At 34.6% G+C, this 27413-nt stretch overlaps 1 protein-coding gene across 17 annotated transcripts in view; it reads left to right on the plus strand.

Annotated features, from left to right (window-relative positions):
- Positions 1-27413, plus strand: part of ARB2A (ARB2 cotranscriptional regulator A) — a 493797-nt gene that overhangs the window by 146482 nt on the left and 319902 nt on the right. For 13 of the 17 annotated variants that reach the window (XM_001137302.7, XM_054685002.2, XM_063810246.1 and 10 more), the window contains 2 exons: positions 1574-1639; positions 7112-7303. In XM_001137302.7, the coding sequence (XP_001137302.1) occupies positions 1574-1639; positions 7112-7303 (258 nt within the window). The remainder of the gene's footprint in view (positions 1-1573; positions 1640-7111; positions 7304-27413) is intronic. The other 4 variants (XM_063810257.1, XM_063810252.1, XM_063810253.1 and 1 more) reach the window with 2 other exon arrangements.

Consider the following 27413-nt stretch of genomic DNA (forward strand, 5'->3'; position numbering starts at 1 on the left):
TTTAGTTTACTCTTATAAGTCTACAGTACCACTACATCCCAGTGAAGGTATAATCAACATAATTTTAACTACTATGTTGAAATGTAAGAATACTATTAGTTTAATAACTAGCATTTTATTACCTAGTTCTAATGTAGTATCATAGCTTTTGAAATTACCATTACCAGCCAAGATAAAGCTGTTCTAGCATACATCTAATATACTGTTTCTAAAATGAAATGAATACGTATACATAGAAGAAAGAATTTTGGACTCCTTGAAGAAAGCAGGATAAAGAATCTATTTTAGATTACGAATACAGCACCAAAGCAATTGACATCTTAATTTTCTAAAAAAATCATCCTGTGATTTTGTTTCATAAAATTTGACTTTTAATTATGTTTCTGCTAAAATTATTCTCTGAGGTATTTTGCATAGATAACTTAAGACATTTTGGGGTGGAGAAACACTCCTTAAAATGACCATTAGTACCATCTATTTAATATTTGTTTTTATTCCAGGTGTCTGTTTCCTTACTCTTTGCCTTCCTTAACAGAAATAGTATGTTGATTTTCTTTTGCTGCTATAACAAATTACTATAAATTTAGAGGCTTAAAGCAACACAAATTTATTATCTTAACAATTCTGTAGGTCAGAAGTCCCGTATGAGTTTCACTGGGCTAAAATCAAGGTGTGAACAAGCTGTTTTTAGGATCTAGGGGAGAATTCGTTTACTGCTTATAAGGGTTGCTGGCCGAATTCAGTTCCTTGCAGTTGTAGGACTGAGGTCTCATTTTCTTACTGCTGTAAACTGAAGGTTATTCCACTTTATAAAAGCTACCAAATTTCTTGGCTTGTTTTCTTCCTCCATGTTGAAAACAAGCAATAGCCAGTTGAGTCACTTTGCATCTCTCTGACCCACTGTTCTTCTGTAATCTTCTACTTTTAAAGACATACATCACCCAGATAATCCTAGAAAATCTCGCCATTTCAAGGTTCTAAACTTCAGTTATATCTGTTGGTTCATTTAATATGTCACATAACTTATTCACAGTTTCCAGGAATTAGGACATGGACATCTAGAGGAACTGTGTTTCTTCCTAGCATAAGCAGTGTTACTGACAGGTCCCTGACTTTCTGGATGAGTTTTCCTTTTCTGTTTAGAATACCTCTGACTTTTTCCTCCTCGATTCAGTGAACACAAAAGAGGTGTTGAGATTCAGAGTCACTAAGGTGCCATTAATATATTAAATATAATGCCTATAGGAAAATAATAGGAGAAACAAATTTTAGAAACACTGAAAAAAGAAAATATACTTTCAGAGTATTCTCTTGAAAAAGAGAAAGTTGTGTATATTTTTGTTAATGTATATTAATTGTTCCTAATCCTTAATACAAAGGTTCATAGTTATTCATACAGCAGCAGGAAGTAAACCATTATGGGTAATTAGGAGTCTCTTAATATAGTATCAGAGCATTCCAAGATGAAGAGATATTTACTCAGAGCAATAACTTGCAACAATTTACCAAAATTTATGTCAGTTTTGATAATGGATGACATTGGATCTTAATGTGTTATTTCTTTCCTACTTAGATCATCACGAAGTATGTATATGAGCTCCTGGAAAAGGATTGTAATTTGAAAAAAATATCTATTCCAGTAAGTCAAATTTTAAAGAAATGTTTATTTCAAATGAAATGTTTATTTCCAAGTAAAATAGTTTTTAATTCAGAAGAAAACTTTTGTTTTGGGTTGACTGTGATAAGTTTAAATGTTAGGGTTTATTGTGTTGATAGCGATAATTTTAAATGCTTATTAGTATACCTCATCTCATTCTGCACAGTAGTTCTTATAAAGAATACTCTTCAGTATAAAGTAAAAACCGATTTCTAGTCTCTTTGAAAATGATGACTCAATTAAAAGGATTACCCTTACCTGTACCCTTTCTCATTTCACTGGAATAATTTATTTTTATTTATTTGTGGTAAACCAGTGCAGTTTTTGTTACATTAGACGTTCACTATCTCTTTAAATATTTCTTGGTTTTTAAAAATATGTCTTATTTCTACACATAGTATGTTGTTTCCTCTATACATTCCCAAATTCATTCCTGGTGCTTCCTGTTTCATAACCCTGCTCCTTCCCTTTTTGGCAGAACATTTTTTTGAATTTTGCACATTTTGACATTTCAGAGTGAAAAAGTTTGAGATTTGTTCTCAGACTCAAATTTTCAAAAAACAAAACGAAACAAAAAACACAAACCCCTGTTATTTTAAATGTAAACCACAAAATATTAAGCTTTAAAATGAAGAGATTGTAATCGTGTGTGAAACGGTGGTTGGACTAGATTGGAGGATCTTTGCCGTCCCTGACAACTTTATGATTTTATGATATATAAGAATCTGGGAGACTTAATGAAAGTAATTCATTTAAGGCACAACACTTTGCATATAGATAATTTTGTTTGCATGAAATGTTGCATGAGTTTTAAAAATTCTTTGGATAGTGCTATTTTATTATAAATTCGAGGGTTTGAGGATTTCTTAATATTGTCCCTCTCCAGAACTGATTCCATAGTTCCTTTTTTAAAGGAAACCTTTTTATTTGATTTTCCGTAAGTAACCTCAAGTGCAAGATCACATTATTAGTCGTTCACTCATTATTCATTTATTCAACATATATTTATTTAAATGTTTTTTAGGTGATGGACACTGGTCCAAGTGCTTATGATGGATTAGTCAATAAAATATTATTCTGTGTAACAGCTACATCAACCCTTGGTTTATTTGGAAATTTTTCTTCCTTTACAGACAAGATTTTAGTACCTTTCTGGGAATGAATATACCAGTCTTTTTTGAATTTAAACTTACTGTCTTAGTTTTTGACTTTAGGCCTAGCATTTTACTTCATTTAAAGTATATATTGAAATTTGGTCTTCTGGAAAGTCAGGGTAGAATTTTGTCACTTTGCCCAGTTTTCCTTTCTTGTTAATTTTATTTCTTTCAGAGTTTCTGAAGAATGATATTTAAAGAGCATTAGGTTAATTTATTGATACAACACAATTAATATTGAGTCTGCTAACTCTATAATACTTCTAGTTCTAGGGAACCCTTAAACTCACTTCAGTCTCCAAATTTCTAGAACAAATCACAAAATAATTGGCTGTATACAGCATGTTATATGTTTAAGTTTCATTATTGATCTTTATAGATGGAAGAGAACTCTGTATTATGGATCTGATTATCCTTTGATTTTAAATTTGGAATATAAAGCTAATAAGCAAGAGAGATTTACTTTATATGAAACTTAAGCATCATGCCCATCTTTGGTTAATAAAGTTTCCCTTATTTTGTAAACTTAAAAACTCTGAATTTTGTCTTAGGAAATTAATATTTCCCTTTAAATTATCACATATTTGGTACTGTTGTGAAACTTCTCTTCACAACTATTTTTCAATAGCTATTAGCTTTCTCCCGAGCTCTCTTAAATCTCAGAGTGAGAGTGGGTTTTTGTATGTGGGTGTCTGTAAATAGTTGTTCTTTTTACTTAAAGAATACCATCAAACCTTTTTTTTCCTGGTGATGAACTCTTTTAGTTTTATAGTTGAAACTATTTTAAAAGGGAAAAAGAACCATTTTTTAAATGACAGCTCTTTGTGGAACCCATGATTTGATAGTAAACATTATGATCATGCCTGTGTTTAATCCACATCTCTCATAAATAGGCATAAAGTATTCTCAATTATAGTAAAATATCTCATACTTGTATAGAACTCTGGAGACATGAATTAACAACTTCACTACAAATTTTCACGTAGTTTATTACATGCATCATGTTTCAGCAATTAATGGTGTTCACGAGTATTCCACAATGAATTGGTAACTGCTAAAATTGTTTGGTGCAGTCTTACCAACCAAAAGGTGTCTGAGATTGATTTGTAATAAAGTGAGGTGGTTCGCTGGAATGACCATTATGTGTATTCCTTAATGAAAGCTTAGCTTAATAAATTACCACTGTTTGAAGATAAATGGCCTTGGAACAGCCGTATGTTCAAACTTAATTAGGTTAATGAAGAAGAAATTATTTTATTAATATAGATATCTTACTATTTAAAATTAGCACTAACTTTATAGAAAGTACATTGTAGTTACCATGTGCAGAGTCAGAGTTCTATGTAAACTGAGGTGAATATTAGCCAATGACCAGCTAAAATACTGCTCTTACCCCTTACTCATTAATATTATTACATTTTTCATTTTCATTGTTGTTTTTCTTTAATATTCTGATATTCTCATATTTTGAAAGTCAACTTTTCTCAGTATTCAGGTAAAACTTTAATTTATTCATGGCTACCTTAATTTGTAGCCCCTTAAAAATTATTTAGCAGCGTTTTTTTTAAAATGTGATTCCCTTTTCCCTCTTTTTTCTTTTTTGAGACAGAGTCTCACTCTGTTGCACAAGCTGAGTGCTGTGGTGCAGTCATGGCTTAGTGCAGCCTTGACTTCCTGGCCTCAAGCAATTCTCCAGCCTCAGCTTGCCAAGTAGCTGGGACTACAGGTGCACACCACCACACCTAGCTAATTTTGGATTATTTGTAGAGACAGGGTCTCACTGTGTTGCCCAGGTTGGTTTCGAACTCCTGGACTCAAGTGGTCCTTTATCGAGCAGCATTTTAATATAAAAAATACATTTTTATCATCTGAAAATAAGTTTCTTTCAGTTCTAAGTGATTACTGTGGACTTCAAAGTGCCAGTATTCCATTGCTTAAAAAATTGACTCAGTTTCTTGGTAACAGGGGACTTAGTCAAATAGGAAAAAAGAGACAGTGATCAGCACCTACTGGAATATCTGTACTACAGGTTTTTTCATGAAGGTGAATAGATATCCATCTCCATAGCCATTCCAGGATCCATTAAGGCCTCACTGACCTTAAGAGACACTTTTCTTTGTGCGTGTTTAGACATAGTGTTTGGTAATTGAGTGACTAGAAACCCCTGTGGCCTCTTTCTTGTTATACACTGACAGCTCTGCCTTTCAATTTTTTTATTTTGTTCTTATCATCGTTACTTTTTTTTTAGGCTTAACTGAGCAATTCTCCTATTTTTATATAATGTTCCTAGGTAAAAGGGAATTTTTCTTCTTAGGTTTGGTTTTCCTGTGTCTGTCATCCACTTATCTTTCTGTGTGGCTGTAGTCATATTTATTGTCATCATTATACTTTGTTTACTCTGGACATAGCATGCAGATGAAGCTAATATGATTGTGTTACACTTCATATCTCTCTTCCTGTATTTTTAGCTATTGCTAATAAAATTATAGTTATGTCATTTTAATTCTTTAACATTGTATAGCTCTTGTAAAATTCTCTATAATTATGTACTAGTTTAATCTTCAGTATATGCTTTCTGAACCAGGCAAGTATTATAACCATTTTAGAGGATCCATTATTTAGTTAAATGTCTTTTATCTAAAGGAAGTCACTGGTGAGGCTTGATAAGATTCCTCATTCCAAAAGTTTATTGTTTTTAATTACTGAGTGCCTACAATGTGCTAGGTTTTATTTTAGGTACTGAGACTATATAAGTGGATACAAACGAGAGAACTCTGTGCCTGCCTGGACTTATGTTCTAGTGGAGGGAGCAGGCGGTGAATAAACACATTTGCAAAAATATAGAGTAAAGCATACAATATGTTAGATGTTGGTATGTGCCGTGGAGGAAAATAAAACAGGGAAGGGGACTACGGAATTCTCGGGACATGTTCGGAATTTTAAAAGTGGTAGTCAGGGAAGGCTTCAATGAAAAGGTGTTATTTCTTCTTTAAGACCTGTGTCCATGCTGCTCTTGCTGAAATAATTGCCATTTTTGCTGTGTTTGCACAAATGCCTAAGCCATCTCTTACTGAAACTAGCCTGATTGTTTTAGAAGTACAGATATTTTATTTTATTTTATTTTTCTCTTCCTAAGCGTAATGACTGGGAGTATTTAGAATCCAGGGCTTTTTTTTTGGTGGGGGGACATCTAGAGTTTTTGTATACTTCCTATTTTGATAATTGTATGAACATATACAGTTGACAAAGTGAAGAGCTATTACGTTACACAATATGTGGATTGACCTTCTTTATGTAAGAGTACCAGCCACCAGAATGTCAACTTTCTGCTTGATCTGGCTATTGAAAGGCTTCCATTTCCAGTCACTCGCCAGTGCTGATGTGGAATACCACTCAGTGTGTCATGGCATATGTAACAAAAGGTTGGGAAGTTATCTCTTTCTAAAAGTGTTTTGTGTCTTTCAAATGTAAATCATACATCATATAGTTAACAATCTAAATATTAAGTACAATCAAAATGGATAAAAATATTTACTTTTTATTCTGTAAGTAACTAGTTTATAAAGTAAGTTCATTGGAGTACATAATGTGGCTTTGTAAAAATAATTGTTATATAATCCTGTGTTCACAATCTGAATGAAATTTGGAAGTCCATTTACATAGATCAGGTAAGAATAGAATAGATGGTTAGTTTTTAAATAGTTTCCTCTTCTTCCCCTTAAAAGTTTAGTGGTATTCCTGGCTGATATATGATTTTCCAATACGTCTATCTCCAATTTTAGTTTTCTATTTTTTATTATAGGTGCAATATATTTCTGTTATACAACTATAGACTTATAGTTGTGTGACCGTGGGCAACTTATTTAAACTCCCTAAGCCTCAATTTCTTCATCTATAAATCAATATAATAATAGTACCACCTAAATGGGTTGTTATTGAATGAGATAATGTTTTTACAACAGGTAGCATAGCAGCTAGACTATAGGAGGCACTAAAAAAGTAGTTATTTTTATTTACAATGATAATATAATACTAAATATACAATAATAATGAAGAGAAACATATTACCAATATTTTTTGTATTTTTATATTTAAATTACTATCATGTCTTGTCCCATCCAACTAATATATAATTGTTAACCTCTACTGAATATTTTAATTTTGTGTTAAAATTGTTTTTTACTTCTATAATTCTATAGTAACCATTTAATACTTTATAACAGCCATTAGTTGTTTTTTCATTTATGTGTATGCCTGATCAGAAGACATTTATTTATTATTTAATTTTATTTAATTACAGGTAGATGCCACTGAGAGTGAACCAAAGAGTTTTATCTTTATGAGTGAGGATGCTTTGACAAATCCACAGAAACTGATGGTTTTAATTCATGGTAGTGGTGTTGTCAGGGCAGGGCAGTGGGCTAGAAGACTTATTATAAATGAAGATCTGGACAGTGGCACACAGATACCGTTTATTAAAAGAGCTGTGGCTGTAAGTACAATTTCCTGGGGTTTTTTTTGGCATTTTATAGTACTGTTTTATTATATGTTTTTATGTTTCTTCAAAAAGTATATCCTAAGCATAATCTTATCTTTGGGTTGTTATTATTTATTTTACTTGTATGAAAGATTATTCTGCATTATTTTGCAGTTACAAAGAAAAACAAAGTGGCATCTTGAGCATACAAAGATTTAAATAATGTCTTTTGAGTGAATTATTTTTCTAAAATATTTTTAATCCTGTGAAATATGACAGGATTAATATTTTCTAAAGATATTTTTAATCCTGTGAAATATCAATTATCAAACTATCAATTATCAAACTATCAAATATTTATCAACATTATTGAAAATAACTTCTGACAAAAATATCATGACTGCTTTTGTAAACCTTTGCCTACCTAATTTGGTGAAGTTAGAAACTAAAGGAGATCTGCTACTTTGAATTAATCTCATATTATTTAAAGGAAGAGTTGGAATAACTAAATTTTTTTGTCGTTTCTTTAAAATGTTTTTTAGAGCCCACAAATAAAATGCTTTAAGCATGAGACATACACATACAGAATGGCAAAATGTAATGTTTAATGAATATTTTATTCTTATTTGCATTCAAACTTTTTAGAAACTCCTATTTTTAAATTGTGTTCAAGGTTTCTTTTCTTGCAATAGTGAAATGTTTTTCTGACATAATATTGGCATATTTTAATGTTTGACTGCTTTTGTTTTACTATTGCATTTATAAGTTCCATAGTGAACAGCCCAGTTTTGCAAAGTGTGAATTTCTTTCACATGAGTAGATTTTTTTTTTAGAAAAACATAAACTGATACCTTGTATCAGTTTTGTAAAAAGTAAAAAGTCTTTTGTAAAAAGACTTTTGTAAAAAGTAAAGGAATATATGTGTCCATGTAGGCTTTATTTGTTTTATTTATAAGAATTATTACATTTTTGTAATTAAAATTAGAAAGGATTTCTTTAATACGCTGATGATTACAAAAGTCAAAGGTAACATGTTCTCTATTCTGTTAACTCAGAAATGAGAAATGAAGGCTCAGCCCAGCTCCTAAAAAACATTTTGGTTAATAGATTTTGAAACCCTTAAAATGCTAAAAGTAGAATTTCTTAGGTTAACTATATGTTTTTTTTTCCACTTTTTGTGGATAGGCAAAGAATGGAAAGATACTACTTTTGATCTGGTTGCTAATTTCGACAGTGTATATTTTAGTAGAATTGAAGTAACTAAAATAAATTGAAGTTTAGACTAAATTAACTCACATAAAATATTATGTTTAAACTGTTTCGGATTTCAGGTTTTAAATGGTGAAATGAACTTTCTCTCTGACACATTTGTTTGTAGTTAGAACAGATCCTGTCTATGTATTTTCGGAAGAACATTATATGTAAAATGTGTTCACAATTTGATGAATATTTGAAAATATAACTTAGTAAAGAAAATTGGATGCTTTCAACATGCAGTGCTAGGTGAAATATTTTATGTAGTTACGTTGTCCCTGCTATAGATCACCTAAGCCTTTCCTATTCTGGAATATTTTATTGTTGTGTAAAGATTTCGCAGGGAAAGTCTATATGGAAAACCATGCCAAACATGTTTGTTTGAACAAACTTTGTGGTGATATCCCAAACAGGAGGGAGGAAGTTTGTCAGTAACATTACAATAGTAAGTCATTTTGTTCTTATAAGTAGGAATAGTGTTTTGGGGATAACAGCATTTCACTGTCTTGAATTTTTTCTTCTTAAAAAAATGGCAATTCATGATTCCTTGAAAAGAAGCAGCTGATTTCTAAGCATGCAGCACACGTAAAAATTTTAGTTTATGTATTTAATTCTCCTTATTTCTTAAAAAAATGAATATGAACATTATTATGGTAATTTTCTTCCTGGTGATTTAGAAACAGATCACTTTTAAATCTGGATAAAGTGATTTTACTACTTTGACTTTACCTTTTCATAGTGTTTTCTTCAAGGGTTGCTCTGTGGATGGGGAGGTGTTGGTTGAGTGAAAGATGATGGTATTTTAAGATGCAGGCAGAGGAAGACTAATAAACAGGGAATAAGAAGCTGTCCCATTCTTACTTTTTTTTTTTTAAATCAGGCTAGCTCTGCTTTTGTTTTTATTTGTTTGGACTTTTTCTAAAGTTTTATTTAAAGAAAGATTTCCAAAGTTTTCCAAAAGTTAGAACCTCTGGTCTGTTTTTCATGATCTGTGGGTTTTCATATCACAACTGAAGTAAATTCTGATATTTTGGGGGCCACACAATATTATCTTTACTCAGTGTTGTTAATAATATTTCCTTATATTCCCTGCAGATTTTTGGTATAAGACTGAAATTCCTAAAATTGGATTCCTATCATTTTATGGTTAAAACCTTTTTTCAATAGTAGAGCCCTGTCTAAGTGGACTGGTTTGTGAACAGTATTAAGTTTAAATATGTGAAGCCACTTAAGTTGAAAGGAGGGCATGGTGAATATTGGAACCACTCCCACAACAGCCCCTGAGATTTCTTCACCAAATGCCCCAGGGCTCCACAGGTCATAGTTTGAAAATCATAGGTATTCTAATCCTTGCATTTTAGATACTTCAGGACTTTATTATCAAAAGTGTATTAAGAGTTCATGTTGGAGGAATGGTGCATATCAGATAAATCCCCACAAGTGCTTCTGAGGTTGCCATCGCTAATATTCTTGGTGTTTGACAATCTTCGTTGCATAATGTGTTACCTGGAGTAAGAAACACTATTTCACGTAGCCAAGTACCAATTATTCAGCCTCTGATTGTGCAGCTTTAGAGTTACTCATACTTGTTTCTTCTTTGATGGCCTTTACTCACATACACCTTTTTAGGCATTTCCACTGGTCTCTAAAAAGGGGTAAAAAGCAGGAAACTCTATTCATGCCCAAGAGGCAGTGGTAGGAGCAGATGTTGACGTGGTCCAGGCCCAGAGTGAGCACAGGGTCCTGGCCCGCCATGACCCAGCTTCCATAGCAATGTGGGCCAGGCAGTCCCACACAGCTGAGGGTTTATTTATATTTCTCAGGCTCTAGCTATAAGGGGAAATGTAGAACTTGATGGCAGTTATATTTGTGAAAACAAGGATTGAGAAGTTATAGAAACTATTTGTAATAAAATCAGTAAAAAAGTAAAAGTTTAAATTACAAAAGATACTTTCAAAATACTATCTATAAGTGATCTAGGTATTAGTTTTAATAATTTCATGAGAAGTCTGATTACTTCACTAGGATAGCATTTTCCCTAATTTCTCATAGATGGATTATTCAGAAGAATCTGCTATTTCCATAATTACTTACTTTGATTATAATATTCTTGCTATTATTTCTGAGTTTTAAAAATTAATGCTATTTTTATTAATGTAATTTATACAGTTTGGCTTCCATAACATGGTGGACTGAGCTTATTAATATGAACTTCTCCCAGTAAACACACATAAAAATAATGAATAAAATGTAACAAAAATACTAAATACCTAGTTGTATATGAGTGTTCAAAAGACAGAGAAGGAGGAGAGTGGAGGCAGAGGAAGATGGCTAAATAGAAGCCTTCACCAAATGTCCTCACTGCAAGGACATCAAGTTAAACAACATCCACACACAAAAAAGCACCTTCATAAAAACCGAAAATCAGGTGAGCAGTCACAGTACCTGGTTTTAACATTATATCACTGAAAAAGGCACTGAAGAGGGTAAGAAAGACACTCTTGAATCGCCGATGCCACCCATTCCCTGTGTCCTGGCAGCAGCAGCATGGTGTGGAGAGAGAATCTGTGCATTTGGGGGAGGGAGAGCACAGTGACTGTGGGACTCTGCATTGGAACTCAGTGCTACCCTGTCACAGCAGAAGGCAACACCAGGCAGATCTCAGTTGGCACCCATGGAGGGAGCATTTAGACTAGCCCTACCCAGAGAGGAATCATCCATCCTAGCAATTGAAACCTGAGTTCCAGCAAGCCTCACAGCACGAGCCAAAGTGCTCTGGGGTGCTAAATAAACTTGAAAGGCAGTGTAGGCCATAAGGACTGCAATTCTTGGGCAAGTACTGGTTCTGTGCTGTGCTGTGCTGTGCTGTGCTGTGCTTAGAGGCAGTAGACTTAGCAAGCAATCTACTGAGATACCAGCCAGGGCAGCTAGGAGAGTCCTTGTGCCACCCCTCCCCCAACCCAGGCAACACAGCTCGCAGCCCAAGAGAGACTCCTTCCCTCTGCTTGAGGTGCTTGAGGAGAAAAGAGGGAAGGGTAAAGAAGACTTTGTCTTGCAACTTGGATACCAGATGAGCCACCGTAGGATAGGACACTGGGCAGAGTCCTGAGGCTCCTATTCCAGACACTAGATTCCAGACGACATTTCTAGATGCATCCTGGGCTAGGAGGAACTCGCTGCCTTGGAGGGAAGGACCCAGTCATTGCAGGATTCATTACCTGACTAAAGAGCCCGTGGGCCCTAACTAACCACCAGTGATACCAGGGAGTATGTCATGTGTCTTGGGTGAGACTGAGATGTGCGGCTTCAGGTGAGAGCCAGTACATTCCCAGCTGTGGTGGCAATGGTGAAAGATTCCTTCTGTTTGAGAAAAGCAGGGGGAAAAATAAAGGGGACTTTGTCTTGCATCTTAGGTACCAGCTCGGCCATAGTGGGATAGAGTCCCAACAACCTTCTTAGGGTCCTTGATTCTAGGCCTTGACTCTTGGGCAGTATTTCTGGACCTACTGTGGGCTAGAAGGGAGCCCACTGCCCTTACAGGAGAGTCCTAGGACTGGTAGCATTTACAAGTGGACTGAAGAGCCCTTGGATACTGAGTGAATATTGGCAGTAACCAGACTGTACTTGCCACAGGTGTGGGGTAGTTGTGGCCATTGGAAGAAACTGCTGCTTGTGGAAAGGGGAGGGGAGAGTGGGAAGGACTTTGTCTTGTGTCTCGGGTGCTCAGCCACAGCAAAATAGAAAACTGGGTAGGTTCCTAGAGTATCTGACTCTATGCCCTGGCTTCCTGATAGTGTCTCTGGAGCTGCCCAGGGCTGAGGGGAACTCACTGTTCTGAAGGGAGGGATACAAGGCTGACTGGTTGTAGAACCGTAGTACCTTGAGTGGACACAGGTGGTAGTTAGGCAGTGGTTACTGCAGGCCGTAGGTGAGTTGTAGTACCATACTGGCTTCAGGTCTGACCCAGTGCAGTGCCACTGGTGGCAGCCACAGGGTACCTGTGTCACCCTTCCCCCAGCTCAGGCAGCTCTGCACAAAGGGAGAGACTCTGGGGGAAAGTAAGACAAGAGTTTCTGCCTGGCAATCCAGAGAATTCTTCCAGATCTTATCCAAAACCAACAAGGCAGTACCTCTACCAGTATGCCAGAGCCATAGCATACTAGGCTTCTGGTGACCCCTAATGCAGATATGGCTGCAGGGACCAAAAACATATAACACAATACCCAAGTGCCTTCGGATACCTGGAAAGCCTTCCCAGGAAGTAGGTGTACCAACAAGCCCAGATTGCAAAGACTGCAATAAATACTTAACTCATCAATGCCCAGATACCGACAAACATCCGCAAGCATCAAGACTATCCAGGAAAACATGACCTCACCAGGTGAACTAAACAATGCACCAGAGACCAATCCTGGAGAAACAGAGATATATGACCTTTCAGACAGAGAATTCAAGATAGCTATGTTAAGGACACTTAAATAAACTCAAGCTAACACAGAGAAGGAATTCAGAATTCTATCAGATAAATTTAACAAAGAGATTGAAATAATAAAAAAGAACCTAGCAGAAATTCTGGAGTTGAAAATGCAGTTGAAAGACTGAAGAATGTGTGTTTTTTAATAGCTGAATTGATCAAGAAGAAGAAAGAATTGGTGAGCTTCAAGACAAGCTATTTATAAGAGACAAAATAATAAAGAATGAAACATGCCTAGAAGGCTCTAGAAAAATGCCTCAAAAGGGCAAATCTAAGAGTTCTTGACCATAAAGAAGTGGTAGAGAGAAGTAGAGGTAGAAAGTTTTCTCAAAAGGAAAGTAACAGAGAACTTCCGAGACCTAGAGAGAGATATCAATATCTATAACTTTCTAAGAAAGTTATGGAACTCCAAGCAGATTTAACCCAAATAAGAATACATCAAGACATTTAATAAATTCCCAAAGGTCAAGGATAAAGAAATGATTCTAAAAGCAGCAAGAGAAAATAAACAAATAATATACGATGGAGCTCCAATACTTCTGGCAGGACACTTTTCAGTTGAAACCTTGCAGGCCAGGGGAGAGTGGCATGATATATTTAAAGTGTTGATGGTAAAAATCCTTTTACCCTAGAATACTATATCTGGGGAAAATATTCTTCAAACACAAAGGAGAGAGAAATAACAACCTTCCCAGACAAACAAAAGCTGAGTGATTTTATCCACACCAGACGTGTTCTACAAGAAATGCTAAAGGAAGTCAGGTAATGTGATTCTTCCAGTTTGGTTCTTTTTGCTCATAACAGCTCTGGCTACTGTCAGTGTTTTGTGGTTCCATATAAATTTCATGATTCTTTTTTCTATTTCTGTGAAGAATGTCATTGGTATTTTGATAGGGATTGCACTGAATTTGTAGATTGCTTTGGATACTATGTACATTTTAACAATACTGTTTCTTCTTCCCTCTACTCATCCTTTTATTACAAAGGTGGCAACTTCCAGGGTCTTACCTATATCCAGGGCTCTTAGTTTTAGTTCCCACCTCTTAGTCCCAAAGGTATAGATCATGTGTGTGTGATACAGATCATGTGTGGCCTTGGGTTCATATCTTACCAGCTATCCCTTGAAGTTGCAACACCTTCCAGGGATTTACCACTGTGTTGTAAGTTATCTCTTACATTTAGGAAATCTTTTAGGCATTTAGGAAATCTTTTTCTTTTCCTTTTAATTTTTGTATGTACCTAGGTGTATATATTTATGGGGTACATGAGATATTTTGATGCAGGCATACAATAAGCAATAATTACATCAGGCGTGAGCCACTTCACCTGACTTCACATTATATCATAGAGCTATAGTAACCAAAATAGCATGGTGATGGCATAAAAACAGACACATCAACCAATGGAATAGAATAGAGAACCCAGAAATAAATACATACATCTACAGTGAACTTATTTTTGATAAAGGTGCCAAGAATATACATTGGAGAAAGGAAAGTCTGTCAATAAATTGTGCTGGGAAAACTGGCTATCCATATGCAGAAGAATGAAACTAGACCCCTATCTCTCACCATATACAAAAATCAAATCAAAATAGATTAAAAAATTTAAGACCTCAAACTATGAAACTACTACAAGAAAACATTAAAGAAACTCTCCAAGAAATTGGACTGGGAAAAGATTTCTTGATTAATACCCCATAAGCACAGGCAACCAAAGCAGAAATGGACAAACGGGATCGCCTCAAGTCAAAAAGTTCCTGTGCAACAAAATAAACAATCAAGTGGAGAGACAACCCACAGAAGGGGAAATAATATTTGCAAACTATCCATTGGACAAAGGACTAATAACCAGAATATATAAGGAGCTCAAACAACTCAATAGGAAAAAGAATCTAATAATCCAATTAAAAAATGTGTAAAATATCCTAATAGACTTTTCTCAAAAGGAGACATGCAAGTGTCAAGCAGGCATATGATAAGGTGCCCAACGTCGTTGATCATCAGAGAAATGCAAATCAAAACTACAATGACATGTCATCTCACTCCAGTTAAAATGGCTTTTATTTTTATTTTATTTATATACTATTAGGACTTATTTTATTTTTTATTTTTTTATTTTTTTTGAGATAGAGTCTCACTCTGTCACCCAGGCTGGAGTGCTGTGGAATGATTTAATCTCACTGCAGCCTCCACCTCCTGGGTTCAAGTGATTCTTCTGCCTCAGCCTCCCGAGTAGCTGGGATTACAGGCATGCACCACCATGCTGGGCTAATTTTTTGTATTTTTAGTGGAGACAGGGTTTGACCCTGTTGGCCAGGCTAGTCTCGAACTTCCGACCTCGTGATCTGTCCACCTTGGCCTCCCAAAGTGCTGGGATTACAGCGTGAGCCACTGTGCCTGGCTTATTTTATTTGTTTTATTTTTGAGACCGAGTCTTGCTCTGTCACCCAGGCTGCAGTGCAGTGGCACAAGCTCAGCTCACTACAACCTTCACCTCCCATGTTCAAGCGATTCTCATGCCTCAGCCTCCCGAGTCGTTGGGATTACAGGTATGCACCAGCACGCCTGGCTAATTTTTGAATTTTTTGTAGAGACGGGGTTTCACCATCTTGGCCAGGCTGGTCTCAAACTCCTGACCTCAAGTGATCCACCCACCAAAATGACTTTTATTTAAAAGTTAGGCAGTAACAAATGCTGGTGAGGATGTGGAGAAAAGGAAACCTTTGTACACTGTTGGTAGAAAGGTAAATTAGTACAATGACTATGGAGAACAGTTTGAAGGTTCCTCAAAGAATGAAAAAAATAGATTTGTGTATGATATCTAGCAATCCCATTGCTAGGTATATACCTGAAAGGATGGAAATCAGTTTATCAAAGAGATATCTGCACTGCCATGTTCATTGCAGCACTCTTCACAATAGCCAAGATTTGGAAACAACCTAAGTGTCCATCAGCAGATGAATGGATAAGGAAAATGTGGTACATATATGCAATGGAATACTATTCAGCCATAGAAAAGAGTGAGATCCTGTCATTTGCAACAACATAGATGGAACTGGAGGTCGTTATGTTAAATGAAATAATCCAGGCACAGAAAGACAGACTTCACATGTTCTCACTTATTTGAGAACAAATTCAAATTTATTCTTAGTAAATAAAACTGAGAATTTATTGAGAATAAATTCTCAAATAAATAACAGCTAATAATTGAAAGTTTAACTCAGGGAGATAGAGAGTGGAATGATGGTTACCTGAGGCTGGGAATGATAATGGGTTGTAGGGGAGGGAGGATAGTTAATGGGTACAAAGCTATAGTGAGATAGACTGAGTAAGATCTAGTATTTGGAGCACAGTAGAGTGATTGCAGTCAGCAATGATTGATTGTACATTTAAAAAGAACTGAAAGAGTATAATTGGATTGTAACACACAGGATAAATGCTTGAGGTGATGGACACCCCGTTTATCTTGATGTAATTATTATTACTATTATTATTATTATTTTTATTATTAGAGACTCTCGCTCTGTTGCCAGGCTGGAGTGCAGTGGCATGATCTCGGCTCACTGCAACCTCCACCTCCCTGGTTCAAGCGATTCTCCTGCCTCAGCCTTCCAAGTAGCTGGGACTACAGGCGTGTGCCACCACGCCCAGCTAATTTTTGTATTTTTAGTAGAGATGGGGTTTCACCGTGTTGGCCAGGATGGTCTCGATCTCTTGACCTTGTCATCTGCCCGTCTCGGCCTCCCAAAGTGCTGGGATTACAGGCATAGAATAAGTAATAATTACATCAGGTGTGGGACGAGCGAAGTGGCTCACGCCTGATGTAATTATTACTTATCGTATGCCTGCATCAAAATATCTCACGTACCCAGTAAATATGTACACCTAGGTACGTACAAAAATTAAAAGAAAAAGAAAAGGATTTCCTAAATGCCTGAGTGTAAGAGATAACTTACAACACAGTGGTAAATCCCTGGAAGGTGTTGCAGCTTCAGGGGTTAGCTAGTAAGATATGAACCCAAGGCCACACATGATCTGTATCACATACACATGATCTATATCTTTGGGACTGAGAGGTGGGAGCTAAAACTAAAGAGCCCTGGATATAGGTAAGACCCTGGAAGTTGCCACCTTTGCAATAAAAGGATGAGTAGAGGGAAGAATCAGTTCACTGCTTAGAGGTGAAAGGTTTCCAGCCAGGCTTTGTGGCTAGTGCCTGTAATGCCAGCTACTTAAGAGGCTTAGGTGGGAAGATCACTTTAGCACAAGAGTTTGAAGATTCAGTGAGCTGGAGAAAGGATTCCCTATTTAATAAATGGTGCTGGGAAAACTGGCTAGCCATATGTAGAAAGCTGAAACTGGATCCCTTCCTTACACCTTATACAAAAATTAATTCAAGATGGATTAAAGACTTAAACGTTAGACCTAAAACCATAAAAACCCTAGAAGAAAACCTAGGCATTACCATTCAGGACATAGGCATGGGCAAGGACTTCATGTCTAAAACACCAAAAGCAATGGCAACAAAAGCCAAAATTGACAAATGGAATCTAATTAAACTAAAGAGCTTCTGCACAGCAAAAGAAACTACCATCAGAGTGAACAGGCAGCCTACAAAATGAGAGAAAATTTTCACAACCTACTCATCTGACAAAGGGCTAATATCCAGAATCTACAATGAACTCCAACAAATTTACAAGAAAAAAACAACCCCATCAAAAAGTGGGTGAAGGACATGAACAGACACTTCTCAAAAGAAGACATTTATGCAGCCAAAAAACACATGAAAAAGTGCTCATCATCACTGGCCATCAGAGAAATGCAAATCAAAACCACAATGAGATACCATCTCAAACCAGTTAGAATGGCAATCATTAAAAAGTCAGGAAACAACAGGTGCTGGAGAGGATGTGGAGAAATAGGAACACTTTTACACTGTTGTTAGGACTGTAAACTAGTTCAACCCTTGTGGAAGTCAGTGTGGCGATTCCTCAGGGATCTAGAACTAGAAATACCATTTGACCCAGCCATCCCATTACTGGGTATATACCCAAAGGACTGTAAATCATGCTGCTATAAGGACACATGCACACGTATGTTTATTGCGGCACTATTCACAATAGCAAAGACTTGGAACCAACCCAAATGTCCAACAATGATAGACTGGATTAAGAAAATGTGGCACATATACACCATGGAATACTATGCAGCCATGAAAAATGATGAGTTCATGTCCTTTGTAGGGACGTGGATGAAATTGGAAATCATCATTCTCAGTAAACTATCGCAAGAACAAAAAACCAAACACCACATATTCTCACTCATAGGTGGGAATTGAACAATGAGAACACATGGACACAGGAAGGGGAACATCGCACTCTGGGGACTGTTGTGAGGTAGGGGTAGGGGGGAGGGATAGCATTAGGAGATATACCTAATGCTAAATGACGAGTTAATGGGTGCAGCACACCAGCATGGCACATGTATACATATGTAACTAACCTGCACATTGTGCACATGTACCCTAAAACTTAAAGTATAATAATAATAATAATAATAATAATAAAAAGAAGATACAGTGAGCCAAGATTGTGTGACTGCACCTCACCTGGGCGACAGAGTGAGACCTTATCTCTAAAATAAAAAATAAAAGATAATTATTAAAAGGAGGTTTCTTTGCTAAAGGTACCAGGTAGGGTAAATAAACAACTTATCTTGGGAAATAGGAGACCCAGACCCTAACCCAGAAGTGGATTTGGATTTGCAGTTTGAATTTAGGTGACACACTTAATGTGAAAATCTTAAACACTGTGATTAATATAAAAATGAATTCTGGACCAATGAAACCTTTGGGGCACCTGGCAGAAGCAAGCGTAGTACTGCCATATAGGAACACTTTACAACCTAGAATAAATCCCTACTGAAGATGAATTCAGTCAGAAACTACAGATTATATGAAGAAATGATTCATCACAAGAAAAGTCAGATCATTAAACTATCAAAAGAGAATTAGTAAATTGAAAGCTAGAGTTAAGGAAGACAGTATGCAGAATATAGCACAGAGGAAATGAGAAAAAATATGACATTAAAAAGTCATGGAAAATAGAATAACATATAATACTCTTCTATCAGATGTTTCAAAGAAGCAACAGAAAAAAATAGGAGAAAAGCATGTATTAGTGGCTGAATGTTTTTGAGAGTAAAAGCATAAATCATGTTGTTGAAGAAGTGTGGCATATCTAAGGCAAGATAAATGAAAATAAATATACATTTAAATATATTAGAATAAAACTGTGATTCATACATGTAATTTTAAAAATCAAGTAAAACCAAGACATAGTATCAAAATAAGTGTTATCTTTTCCTAATCCATCCCTACCTGTTAGTCCTGTTCCTTAGATGTAATCATTTTCAATACATTTTGGTTTTATTTATACTCATTGTATCCATATTTTAAAATTATAGTTCTGTCTTTTGATTTATCATTCACTTTCTGTTATGGTAGAATCAGGAATCAAGCTTTACAGTACTACTACAACCATAATATTGCTAATGGCTGAGCCGGGTAGATAATATGATTGCTTTTCATTTTTGATAGAATATCTTTGTTTTCATGGAATTAATAATTTTCTAGTTTCTAATTTTTTATGTATTTTTAATTCAGATCTTCATTCGTCTCTTAATAATTTTTGACATGATTTAACTTATCAGATAATCTCATAGTTTCATGTTCTTCCTCTGGAGTACTCTCTTTTGGAACCCTGTGGACTCTGTTTCAATCTTGACTGGTCACTTTCTAAGCCTGCTTACCTGTGTATTATCCTGGGTTTCACTTTAGTTTCTCTCTTGTCTTCAATATCAATGTCTTGTCTTCCTGTATTGTTAGATACGGGAAGCTCCTGTTTCCTGTATCTAATGATCTGTGTTTTCTTGATATATGCCCTCATTTTGTTGGACCCATCAAATAGAAGATAAATTTTTGAACCCTTGCATTTCTGAAAAATGCCTTCAGTCTACTTGTTCACTTTATTTTAAAGATTCAAAAGACATAGAATTCCAGGTAGAAAATACTTTTTATTGAGATTTGAAGGATTTGTTTCATTGTCTTCTAGTTTCCAGTGTTTTAATTTGAAAGTCTTGAAACAATTTTGGCCTTGAATCCTTTTGTTCCACTCTATGTAAGCTTCTCCTTCTCCCTGGTGTTAAGAAGTGAATCTCACTGCTTTTAAGAAATGTCCTGAGTCTTGGTGTTTTGTTTCATTGTTATTTGTTTCATTGTTTGGCACTTGGTGATTTCTTTCCATTTATATTCACTCATGATCTTTAGTTCTGAGAAACTTTTTTTGTATTGTTTGTTGATAATTTTACACTTCTCTATTTAGCTCTTATGTGGTTTTGAGTTACTGGAATGAGTATCTTATCCATTCTTTCTTATTTTTATTCTATATTTCCAGTCATTTCTGGGAGATTGCCTACTTTTTCTTTTAACCATTCCATAGAATTTTTAAAGTTTTTCAATCATATTTTGAAATGGATCTCTTTTTTAAAATCATTTTGCAGATTTCTGATTAGTACACCTGATTTGAGCTTTGTGTCTCTCTTCTACGCTTTAATGTCCCATAGTCTAGTACTTCCATAGATTACATTTCTTTTTTTTTTTTTTTTTTTGAGATGAAATCTTGCTCTGTCGCCCAGGCTGGAGTGCAGTGGCGCAATCTCAGCTCACTGCAACCTCCACCTCCCAGGTTCAAGCAATTCTTCTTGCCTCAGCCTCCCAAGTAGCGGGGATTACAGGCACCTGCCACCACACCTGGCTAATTTTTGTGTGGCCAGGCTGATCTCGAACTCCTGACCTCAGGTGATCCTCCCACCTCAGCCTCTCAAAGTCTTGGGATTACAGGCGTGAGCCGCCGCACCTGGCCTATAGATTACATTTCTGCAAAGGAAAAATCTCTTGTCTCTTACAGTGTTGGCCACACATGTCAGATTATGACCTGGTTTTTGGTTTTCTGGTGTCTTTGTTTTTTAGAGAGTGGGGTAACTGCTCCTTACTTGAACTAACAACTAAAGCCCCTGTTTTTAGTGTTATGGCCTACCCTTACATTCCAAGGTTTTCCAAGATAACTGGTGCCCCAATTTCTGAGTATTTCTGGACTTCTATGGGTGAGTTGGCTTACTTTTAAGTCATTTTGTCCTTCTGGAGGCACTTAAGTTTGAATTTTTGCTGTAATGTCAAGCCAGTACCTACTCCTCCATTAACTTAGTCTTCTACAAATATATACAGAGGTGACATCTGTATCCTCCATTTTCTCTTCTACCATTTATTTTGTCCTGATGTTTGAATACCACCCCTCTTTCTTCTTTTTCATCTCTTTCTGTCTTTTGTTCTTTTGTTCTTTCATTCTTCTCTTCTTCCCATTCTTTCCCTCCTTTTCTCCCTCCTCCCTATCTCCTCACCCCTCCCCTCCCCTCCCCTCTCCTGCCCTCTCCTCTCCTCTTTTCTTTTCATGAGGCAGAGTGTCACCCAGGCTGGAGTTGAGTGGCATGATCGTGACTCACTGCAGCCTTGACCTCCTGGGCTCAAGTGATCCTCCCACCTCATCCTGCTGGGTAGTTGAGAGTATAGGCACACTTTTATTTATTTATTTTTTTGGTGAGATGGGGTCCTACTATGTTGGCGAGGCTGGTCTCAAACTCCTGAGCTCAAGCAATCCTTCTGCGTCAGCCTTCCAAAGTGCTGGAATTACAGGTGTGAGCCACCATGTCTGGCTTTTCTTTTTCTTCAATGAGATTTTAGTGACATTTGTGGCAAGAATAGAGATAATCAAATAATTCAGTGTAGCATTTTAATTAAATATTTTTTTAACCTGGCCGTTCTGGTGACAGGTAGTTCACTTTACAACTTGTATCTTTTTAAAACAAATAATGTTAAAGTAAATTTATATATAACCAAATTCTTTGTAAACCTCAAAGATGACCTCCTTATGTAGCAATATACATCACACTGGAAAATTTTAGGATTTTCTATTAGAAATTATTTAAATTATAATGAAACTAAAGACTACCTAAACTGTTACTTGACTGTGATATGAACTGAATGCTTTGAAAGTTGAGTTAGAGTTTTTTAGTTTCTAAATCATGTCTCTTTTCATAAGCTATGGCTTAATTTTCTATTCTGGCCATTAATGTTTTGATTCTTTTCATTTCATTATGATTTTTCCCCGTTTTTTGATGAATAAATTTGAAAAGCTGATTGAATACAGGATTAAGATTTTTTTTCACAGCATGGAGCCATTATAGATGGTTATCTAGAATATGGTGTGAAATTTTTCAGTAATTTCAGTAATAAACTTTTAGTTAACACGTTCTTAACTACAGCCCTCAACTCCAGTCTTCAAACTAAATACTGCAAGATCTTTCTATTTCAGCATAAGTATTTGACAAACTTGGTGACAGGAAGATTTTAACAGGGTTATAATGGATACCTATGCCTAGTAGATAATAATACGAAAATAAAGTACTATATTAATATAGGACATGCTTATTTTTAAGAAGAGTAATGCCATCTAGCTGCTTATGAAAAATTAATATTTATGTAGTCTAAACAGAGTATGGAGTATGGCAAAAGATTCTTGTTTAAGGGCTCAGAGAAAAAATATGAAAATTACTTGGCACTTTTAAATATACCTTTGTTCAAATGACTTACAGACTTTGATGCTTTTTTTGATAGTCATTGAAAGTATTTGTGAAAATTAAAGAAATACTTATTAAAACAAGATACCATTTTTCAACATATCAGATTGGCAAATTATAAATTACTTGTTAATAAATTGATAATATACTATTTAAATATTAGTGAAAATGTAAATTGGAGTAATCATTTTAGATGGCAGGTTAGTAATATCTTCCAAAATTTAACATGTACACTAATATTTGACCTTAAATTTCATTCGTAAGAATTTACACCAGAGCAGTGCATGAAGTATACATAGGGATGCTCATAACAGCAGTTTATAATAACACAAAACATTCTAACCAACTAAACATCCACCAGTAGGGAACTATTTTATTTTATGATGGCATATTCATATCATGGAAGACTAGTTATTAAAAATAACAAGTTGTATGTGTATATATGTGTGTTCATGAATCTGGAATGATGTCTAAGAGTTACCAGATAAAAACAGAAAAATGAGCTAATTTGTTTAAAAAGTACACTTACATATGTACACATCTACATCTACATACATACATGGATACACATTAATGTTCCTGGAAGTTTATGCAAGAAACCACGAAATTTCTTCTTTTAGATTTCATTTTCAATTTTTCTCTTTATTTTTGTTTTATTTTTTCTTTGAGTAGGTTTTACTTTAATATTTAAAAAGATATTACTTTTATAATTAAGATATTTTAAATAGTCATGAAATATGATTATTGTGATCTTGTAGTTATTGACTTAACTATTTCTAAGTGAACTTAACATGTAATAAATGTTTGAGTATAAAACTGCAAGCAGCTCCTTTGAATGATTATTGGGGTTTTTTTTTCCCTTAAAGAGTGGTTGAATTTAAGCCACTGAAATTTATATTTCAAAAAATGTTTTTTTAATAAACACAAATTTTTTTCTTATTTGAAATGTAAGACTTCTAAATGATAAGTTGAAACCAAGATCACTAATTCTAAATTTTAAAAGTAAACTTTGAGAGAAAATATAAATTAATGAAAATATGTTTTTACATTAGACACTTCATTAAAGATTGTTGAAGCCAAAAATTCCAGAAAAGGTTAAAAGCTTAGCACATTACTGAATTGACAAGGTATACGAGGCCACCCCAGCCCCATGCCAGCAAAGAAAACAATGAGATGACAGCTCTAGTGTTTGGAGAGAGGTTGTTAACGACAGCTTATTCCTTTATGATTTCAACTCTTGACAGAAGACAGGTCTGCTTGTTGCATCATGGCAGATATATCATTACCTTCTGGCCCTGTCATGACTGAATGGGGTAGAGCGGGGAGAAACTATGTTCAGTTTTGAAAATCCAATTACCTTCTGGAATTTTGGTCACTGTTTTTGAGAGAGATATGATAAGCCATTCTGTAATAGCTGTTTGCATCTAGATTGTCTCTAGTACTGAACTAATTAACTAATAAAGGATATGCTTAAGTTCTTTCTGTGGTCAAGTGAAGAGTAATCTGTGAGAGTATAGAGCACTTTGATATTCTGACATCATCCTAAGAAAAATATTACAAGGTCTCTTATGCCTAATATCTATCTATTCCTCTACCTGTGTCTGCACCTGGTTTCAAATAATTGTCACAGCTAACCTAGCTGTTTTCACTAAAAAGAGGAAAGACACTGAATTTTAAAACAATTAGATATTATTTTTACATGAAAAATATTGGTTAAAATTATAATTTGGCCTTTGTATTTTTCAATGACATGCATATTTGAATTCTGTTTTTTCTTGGCTACCTAAGAAGTGACTCTGGAGACTTAGAAAGAGAAAGAAAGGGTGTAGGTTTTTGAAAGTATGTCAAAAGCCTTGGGGTTTGTGTATGATCAGAATTTCAGTGGAGGTTGAGATGAGTTTAAATGCATAGAAGGCGAACATAAAAATCTTGTTTAATTTCTGTCATGTTGTTCTTTTTTGAGTCACTCTGATGTCTTTTTCAAATCTGCTTTTCTCTTGAGCTTTGTGCTACTATATCCACGATCTGGATTTTTTTTTTCTCCCTTTTATTTTGCTTTAAATGTCGATCCCTTTTCTGTGGTCCTTCCTTTAATCAGCTGAAGCAATCTGAATTGCTGAATCAGAGCTGTTTTGGGAGTGAGAGAGTGTGTAACATTGTGAAGGGTGAGATTTTCTGGGTAGAAGGTAACACCTCCTGCAGTTATAATCAATGTTTTGGACACTTTCAAGGAACGGGGAAGCCGTGACTTGCTCCAGGGTTAAACTTTTAATATAATTTCCCTAGAGAAAAGTGTCATCAATAACTGGAATAATTAGTTGACAATTCTTGAGTAGCCTAGGTTTAAATTCAAAACATTAAAGATAGGTCAGGATTGCATTTCTCACTATACCTGTGGTTTCTGGTGTTTTTAGCCTTTATATTTTTATATTAAACATTATTTTAAAAACTCTTTTATTTCCATTAATTATCAGCTTATCCCCTGAGTTTCTTTAATTTGAGAAGAACTGAAGTAGAAAGAATGTTAGCTTTTGGTAGTAGGAAATAGTCTAAACTTGAAATAACTGAGACACTAAGCTATAAAGTAGGTAATTTGTTTATGAAAATATAGTTTACACTGTAGGCTTAAATTAACAAGCCTTAGATTAAATGTATTATATTTACAAAATCAATAAAATAAGATATTTTAAAGAAAATAATGTCATACATGTGAACTTAAGAGTAAATAATAGCGTCCATAGGAATTGCTCAATATGCTTCTGATACTATTTTTTTCTGATATTCTGATATTGTTTGATTTTATTCAACTGTTTGATGTAAATAGAAGGAATTTAAAAAATATTAATTTCACTATAAATTGCCTATTTCAATACATATTAGAAATTCTAACTAATACCTAATTATAAGTTAAAGATTTAATATGAAAAAGACATATCTACTAATTATTTATTTACAATGTGACGTCCTTAAATTAAGACAGAATTTCAACAGTGGTTCCTGGATAGTAACATAACAGTGTTTTAACTTTTTATCCAGAATGTATACTCTTTTGTTTTTCTAGACAGAAAACAAATCATGACTAAAATTTGTAGTGAAGTGTAAGAATTAGGTGGAATACAATTGGTATACTTTGCCTATTTAGAATAATGTACTTTCATATTTTAAAATGAATACGCTATTACCAGTTTACTCCAAATGTAAATATAACTTGTAACCTTGTACTAATAAGTATGCATTCAGATGTCAACAATCTTAAAATGTGTTTTGTTGCTTTGTGTGTATAATTTGTATTGGAAAGCTGGTATCATGTTTATGAAATGGATATTCAGGAATGAGTATGCCTCAGAAAGATTGAACCTTTTGGAAGAAGACTAGTTAATAGAAGAGCACAGATAGTGTGTTAGGTATACACTCTGAGTTTAAAAAAAACTGATACAGTTTCAAGGCCATTCACATTTGACTTTATAAGATCATAAGGTTTAATCCATATTAGGTTAGGACTGCCATGCAGAAATGGTATAACATAGCAGACTATTACATTTTGTTACCTAGAGTAGAACTTACGATGAATGTACATGCTATAACTTAAATTCTGAATGAAAATAAGTTATTTCACAATTTATTATTTTATAAATGAAAACTACAGAATAAAATATTAATAGCACTGAAGAAAATTAATATTTGTAAGAAGGTCTCATTTGGCTTTTTATTTCTGCAGTAATACAGTGGTAATGATAAATGATATGAATATTTCTCCAAAAGAAACTTATTTTAAAAATTTGGGAAAATACTGTTAAGTAGGCAATACAGCTTTGCTTTTCCTTTTGATAATGAAAACTATTCCTTTTGTAATAAGTTTCAGTTTTCCCATATTTCATAGTGGTACTCAGGCTTAGCAATTTTAAAATAATCCTTTCAAATTCTTATCTTTATGGTTATATATGTAGATTGAAAACTTAGTTTAGAAATAAAGGACACAACTTAAGATAAGAAATTATATCTTTATGCATTTATGTATTTCCATTATGGTGCAGTGTGAACATAGGGTGTTAAATAACAATAATAAGGATCAATTTATTTCTTAATTATTAAAATACTTATTTGGAAACATTCATGATTACACACATATACACAGATGTACATGCCTACATGCATGGAAATATGTGTATATGTTAAAATTCCCAATTGGTAACTTTGTAGGTTTGATTTAAAAAAAAATTATTTGAAAGACTTGCCAATTCTATTGAGGAATAAATACTTGCTTATTCATACCATGAGCTGCATATTTGAATAAAATTATCTTTTCTTACAATGAATTGGTCTTGAAAATATTTAAGAGAACATTTATCCAGAGAAGCAGATGCCAAGAATATTTTTAAACTTTCTTAAGGAAAGTTTAATGTACTTCTTAGTTTGCATTTTCTGACAGTAAGAAATTGTCTTTTCATTAAACTTTTCAGGCACAATTACTTGGTATTGTAATGGCTTAAAAAGTATTGCTTTTTTGAACTGTGTGTGTTGTTTGTGATCAAAACTTAAAGAAGTCAAATACTTCTGTCAGAGCAAACTTAAGGTATTGGTAATTGCCTTTTTTCCTGGAAATTAACAAATTATAACATCAAAGCTTGTATAGCAAGGTATGTAGTAGGTCATTTGCTGCTTGCAGGCATATTCTCTCTCTCCAGGATGCATTTGTTTAGTT

Source organism: Pan troglodytes, chromosome 4, assembly GCF_028858775.2.
Source record: "Pan troglodytes isolate AG18354 chromosome 4, NHGRI_mPanTro3-v2.0_pri, whole genome shotgun sequence".
Lineage (NCBI taxonomy): Eukaryota > Metazoa > Chordata > Mammalia > Primates > Hominidae > Pan > Pan troglodytes.